General features: G+C 41.5%; 1 protein-coding gene across 1 annotated transcript in view; it reads right to left on the bottom strand.

Moving 5' to 3' along the window:
- Window positions 1–6,672, bottom strand: part of STXBP5L (syntaxin binding protein 5 like) — a 418,796-nt gene that overhangs the window by 94,997 nt on the left and 317,127 nt on the right. The window contains exon 16 of the mRNA XM_029912782.1: window positions 5,034–5,206. Coding sequence (XP_029768642.1) covers window positions 5,034–5,206 — 173 coding nt within the window. The remainder of the gene's footprint in view (window positions 1–5,033; window positions 5,207–6,672) is intronic.

Here is a 6,672-nt window from a genome sequence, read left to right on the forward strand (position 1 = left end):
CCGCAGCCCCCATTGGCCTGGAATGGCGAACTGCGGCCAGTTGGAGCTGCGATCGGCTGGAGCTGCGATCGGCTGAACCTGCGGACACTTTATTTTGTACAGCTGCCTTCACATCTCCTCTAAACTAGGTCAGTTTTTTAACCAGCACAACCTTCTTCCTCTCTTGTAGGATTGTGGCTTTTTGGGCATCTAGTAAGGTGCTCTGAAATGATTCCCAATTATCATTCAGTAGAAGAATTGCCAGCAGATCGAGGGACGTGATCATTCCCCTCTATTCGGCATTGGTGAGGCCTCATCTGGAGTACTGTGTCCAGTTTTGGGCCCCACACTACAAGAAGAATGTGGAAAAATTGGAAAGAGTCCAGCGGAGGGCAACAAAAATGATTAGGGGGCTGGAGCACATGACTTATGAGGAGAGGCTGAGGGAACTGGGATTATTTAGTCTGCAGAAGAGAATAATGAGGGGGAACTTGATAGCTGCTTTCAATTACCTGAAAGGGGGTTCCAAAGAGGATGGATCTAAACTGTTCTCAGTGGTAGCAGATGACAGACCAAGGAGTAATGGTCTGAAGTTGCAGTGGGGGAGGTTTAGGTTGGATATTAGGAAAAACTTTTTCACTAGGAGGGTGGTGACGCACTGGAATGGGTTACCGAGGGAGGTGGTGGAATCTCCTTCCTTAGAGGTTTTTAAGGTCAGGCTTGACAAAGCCCTGGCTGGGATGATTTAGTTGGGGATTGGTCCTGCTTTGAGCAGGGGGCTGGACTAGATGACCTCTTGAGGTCTCTTCCAACCCTGATATTCTATGATTCTATGATCATATTTATCATATATTCTTTCTCCTAGCTGATTTGGCTCACAATTGTTTTCAGCTTTGGAAAATTGGCCCTATTAAAGCACCAAGTGTATATATTGCTGGTCTAGACTTTACTCTGCTTGACATTATAAATGTGATCAAGTCATAATCACTTGTACCTAAGCTACCATTAACTTCTTTATCCGTTAAGATAAGGTCTAATACAGAATTCCCTCATGTAGGCTGCAGCACTTTTTGAATTAGGAACTTGTCATCTATAATGTTTAGAAATTCCATGGATGTTTTAGTATTGCCAGCATGAGACCTCCAGTTTATGCCACTCAGATTGAAGTCTCCCATGATCACACAGTTTTTTCCCCTACACATTATAGATAAGTGTGTAAGGAGGTGCTTATCCTGTTCTCTAATGAGATTTGGTGGTCTGTAGCAAACACCTACTAGTACCCCATTTTGTGCTTTATCTGTTAGGACATTGATCCATAAGAATTCAAGATAATTTTCTTCCAAGTTATCAGTGACTCAGAAACAGGTAATGCCATTTTTGATGTAAAGTGCCACTCCCACTCCCCCTTTGCTCACTTGATCCTTTCTAAATAGGTTAGAACCATTGATTTTAACATTCCAATTGTGAGAATCATCCCGCCATGTTTCAATAAAATCAACTAGATCAAGTGAGCAATTCCTATTCCTCATTTGTTAGCCAGGCTCTTAGCATTATTGTATAGGCAATTAAAGAATTTCTTCTCATCATGTTCTTTGGTTCCTTGATTAATTTTGTTCTCAACATCTCAAATTTGGGCTAAATGCTCACATTTTCCCTCTTTTTACCGTCCCTTTTTGCTATTAATTTTATCCCCTCCTGACTACTCTAGCCAGCCTGTCCCCAAGGAGATTCTTCCATTTAATATGTTAGTTTAACAAACTATGAAGTATATGACCATAATGGAGAGATTTCTGAACAGACATTTCTCTACAGAGAGGAACTAAACTTAGAAAAGTAATTGAAGACAGTTTCAGAGGCATTTGACCGATTACAGGCTGATGGCACTACTGTTACAGTCTCTTTTGAAACCTGTCTTGCTCTAATTTACAACAAAGAATTGGAACCACACAAAGTCAAAAGTGAAAAATGATTCTGAGAAGCTATGGAACCTTGCTATTATTGAGCCAGTGTGACTGATCCCTAATATGTTGAGCCCAGAACAGATTGGAATCCCTAACAGGTGGAGCCCAAACATGCTGGAACGCATAGATGATTGGTGCCTCCCCATACTGGGGGGGCACAAGCTAAAGGGCAGGACACGTGACTGCTCCATGTTTCTCCTCTGGCCGGCGACCTGCTCAGCCTGGGGCCTCAGCATTCTCTGCGCTCCACATTACCTGCGGGAAGAGAGGGGATGTTTCCTTCTCTCCCTGTGCCTCCCCTCCAGCACATTTGGCCGCTCTCCCTGGCAGCTGAGCGGGGAGTGGGACGGAGCCGCTTCTGCCTAGGAGAGCCTGTCTAGGAGGCAACAGCGGCCCACTTCCTGCCCGGGCTCAGCTGCCGGGGACAGGGGCCAAGCATGCTGGGGGGGAAGAGGTGCTCCAGCTCGCTCGGTCCCTGTCCCCGGCTGCAGGACCTGGGTGGGGGGCTGCCAGCTACCGCCCCATCTGCTGGGGACAGGGGCCGAGTGAGCTGGAGCCCCCTCTCCCCACAGCATGTTTCCAGGATGTTGACAAAGACAATTGGATGTTGAAGAGACACTGGAAGTCTGGAAACAGAGTCTTCTTATTATTACAGCTACTTTTTGATGACAGTGATGACATTGCTCTCTCAAATAAGCAAAGACTCCACCAAGGCAGTTCTGGAAATGTTATTGTGTTCTAACAGCCTTCACAGGAACCTCACTATTCAATATTCTCATCACTTCTCTGATTTTTTCAAATACATAATTTTTTTCCATTCACATTTTGAAATAAGAGCCTAATGTTTCTAGTATCAAAAAATCTTTTCAAATATATATTACATTCATGGAAATGCTTTATAGTGACAGAGAAGTTCAAACCATGGAAAACAACCAAACAAACAACAAAACACTTCAGAGTAAAGTCCTAGCCCCACTGAAGTTAATGGCAAAACTCTCTGACTTCTGTGGGGCCAGGATATCACCCTGGGTTGTTTTTTTGTTTTTTTCCTTTTTCCATTGCGTCTCCCACTGACATCAGTGAGAGTAAGCACCTTCTTAAAGTTCATCTGCTTTGTTGAATAAGGATGGACTGATGGGTGCCAAAGTGAATACAGCCACATATGTATAAACAACATATATTTTCTTATGCTAATTAGATGATGTTTCTATGTTCTAAAACATTACTTTCAGGAGCCCAAAAGACAGAGCTGTCAGTCACTGTTTATTTAAACTGATTTTGAAACAAAATGAGACATATTTAATAATATTTAAAGTAATTATGAATGCACTAAAATAAAAATAAACATTGATCTCTGCAATGTGGGGCTGGAAGGGGCTTGAGAGGTCATCTAGTCCAGCCCCCTGGGCTGAGACAGAATCAAGTATACCTAGACCATCCCTGAAAGGTGTTCGTCTAACTTGTTTTTAAAAACCTCTGATAGAAATTCCACAACTTCCCTTGAAAGCCTATTCCAATGCTTAACTATCCTTATAAACAGAAAGTTTTTCCTAATATCTAATCTAAATCTTCCTTCCTACAGATTAAGCCCATACTTCTTGTCCTACCTTCCATGGTCATGGAGAACAATTGATCACCATCCTTTTGATAACAGTCCTTAACATATTTGAAGTCTGTTACCAGGTCCACCACCACTCTTCTTTTCTAAAGACTAAACACATTGAGCTTTTTTAACCTTTCCTCATAAATCAGGTTTTCTAAAACTTTTATCATTTTTGTTGCTTTCCTGTGGACTCTCTCCAATTAGTTCACATCTTTCCTAAAGTGTAGCACACAGAACTTCACACACTACTCCAGCTGAAGCTTCACCACTGCAGAGTAGAGTGGGACTATTACTTCCTGGGTTTTATATATGGCACTCCTATTAATACACCCCATAATTATATTAGCTTTTTTTGCAACTACATCACATTGTTGGCTCATATTCAATTTGTGATCCACTATAACGTCCAGATCCTTCTCAGCTGTACTACCAGCTAGTCATTTTGTAACTGTGCATTTGATTTTTCCTTCCCAAGTGTAGTACTTTGCACTTTTCTTGAATTTCATCTTGTTGATTTCTGACTAATTCTGCAATTTGTCCTTTTGAATTCTAATCCTGTCCTCCAAAGTGCTTGCAACCTCTCTCAGCTTGGTGTCATCCGAAGATTTTATAAGCCTACTTTCCACTCCATTATCCAAGTCATTAATGAAAATATTGAATAGTACCAGACCCAGGACAGACCCCTGCAGGCCCCCACTAGATATGTCCTCCCAATTTGACAGCAAATCATCAATAACTACGTTTTGAGTACGGTTTTTCAACCACTTGTACATCCACCTAATACTAACTTAATCTAGACCACATTCCACTAGTTTGCTCCCCCCATATTAAGCCAGTAACTCCACGTCTATCTCATGTTATTACCTTTATGCTTTTTATTATTGTTTTATAAATACATAGTTTTCTTCTATAAATACATACAAGTTTTTCCTCAAAGGAAGATCGTAGCTCCATACCAGAGGAAGTGCACATACTGGTAGTTTTGGACATGACTGTTTTATGGAGATCACTTTGTCAACACAAAAGACAATACTTTCCCCTGTAAACTAAAGGCTGATGCATGCTGAGATGCTTGTTTGTTTTCAGTTAAAAATTTTGGACCTTTTTTTTTCTTTTGCTCTCATATCAGTTTACAAGTCCAGATCTAATTTATAGGCCTCTCTCAACACAAAGTCTTCTTTGGCGTAATTGCTTATCAAGTGTCTTCCTAATCTTTATTTCAGATTATTTTCCCCTGATGTATTAAATTGTCTTTGTCTCATTTAATAATTTATATTAAATATTTCTATTTCTAACCATTTTAAACCCCTTTATATTATTTATTTCACTGCTGTTTGCCACAGATTCCAGTTTAGTATCATCTATGAATTATATTAACATATTGTTTATCCTCCTTTTCCAATTCATTAATAAGTTGTTAAATATGATTTATTTGAATGAGTAGAATGCATTTTGGAAGGGTAAGTCTTTAAATAAGTGCATTACTTTACCTAAGACATGGGATACTGTCCTTCATCGTTCCTTCACATGCCACAGTGTTGGTACTGCCTGAAAGGCTCTTTAAGGAAGGAAGTTGGGATGAGGCATCAGGAAACGGAGGAATTATTTCTGGTTCAGGAGTAATGATATCTTCTACATCATACTGAAGTCGCACCTCTAATGACTGAAGTAAATAAAAATCTAAGTTACAATTTATTAAAATGAGCTACTTAGACTTCATTGCTTTTAAATAGATAACACTAATTCTGTTTCTAACAATAAAAGCACATTTATCATTGCTTTTTGCTATTAGAGATGGTTACTCATTAACATCTCAATACCAGCATCTGAAAACAATCCATCTGTCCCCAAGCTGGTAGGGAAATACCCAGTTGTATGCTTCCACCAATGACTGTGACTCGGGCCTTTTCTGGCTGGTGAAAGAAACTGAGGGCAACTGGGGCCCCTACAAATAGAGATTGCTAACACTTCCTATGAAGAGGGAAATCTAGCGCACAGCACAGAACTGACATGCTCATGGCATTGATGGGTGATCTTCCCTTGTCCACAGACAAGAGTCAGGCAATCACAATGAGATAACATAAGGTTCTTGCTCATTGGAAAACCACATCTCTGGCACGTGAGCTCAGGAGCTTCTAGCAATCATTGTCCAGTGGATTGCTCCATCCTCCCCCTCACTCTAGGTTCCCAGGATGTAAAAGAGGATGTGGGCATAATCATCCTGCATTTCTTCTCCCTAATTCAGGAAACCTTAACCCAAGACTTCATGGGCAAGGGGAAGATTGGCAGGAAGTGTGAATCAATATGGGCAACCATTGTGGAGAACCACAGTTACCAAGGGAAGTTATTGATTTTTCTCCTTTGTGAACTGTCCAAATGGATCCTTATTCTGGAGAAATTAAGAAGCAGCAATGACCATCCAGGAGGTGGTTCTGAGAAATACTAACTAAATAGTGACTGCAGGACTGCTCTGCTGAATTGGACATCAGATCTATGTGGAAGTGGAAGATCCAGAGGTCGCAGAATGGTGTATGTCTTGCCAATTTGTTTTTGGGTATCTTGCAAAGGCATCCCCTGCTAGGGGTTTACTGGAGATTCCCATCACCTCATTCAATGACCTTTCTCTGTATTTCCAAAGAAAGGCACGCTGTTCCCTGCAGATCTCCTCAAAAGTTTGGTCAAGGAGCCATACCAGGGAAGGACTGATGCTACTGGTAGAGTGGAGAATTTCACAGGCCCCTTTCCTCAGAAGCTTGCTGCGGAGCCACTTAGAAGCGATCTTGGATCCCATGTCAGCTGGACATCTTCTGTGTACCCATAAGGGGAAGGTCAGCATGATCAGGAAGGAATAGTTTCAGGTGGCAAAATGGAAAAAAAAGCCTTATGATATGCCTATACCACCACCTGGAAACCTATTCTTTCTACAGAGAAACTACTGATCTGGAGTGAAGAGCTGCGTGTCTGAGCCAGAGGAAGGTACAACTGATGAAGGAAGGCAGAGGAGAGGCGTTGGTGGAGATGGCGGTGCCCAAAATTCAGCAGACCTGACTGGATGTGCCATCTGTATAAGAGACTATGGTGAAACAGCCCCTTCACAAAAGAATTATTCATGTAAACAGTTCTAAATTG

The sequence above is a fragment of the Terrapene carolina genome, unplaced genomic scaffold (assembly GCF_002925995.2).
Source record: "Terrapene carolina triunguis isolate 2854851 unplaced genomic scaffold, T_m_triunguis-2.0 Scaffold242, whole genome shotgun sequence".
NCBI lineage: Eukaryota > Metazoa > Chordata > Testudines > Emydidae > Terrapene > Terrapene triunguis.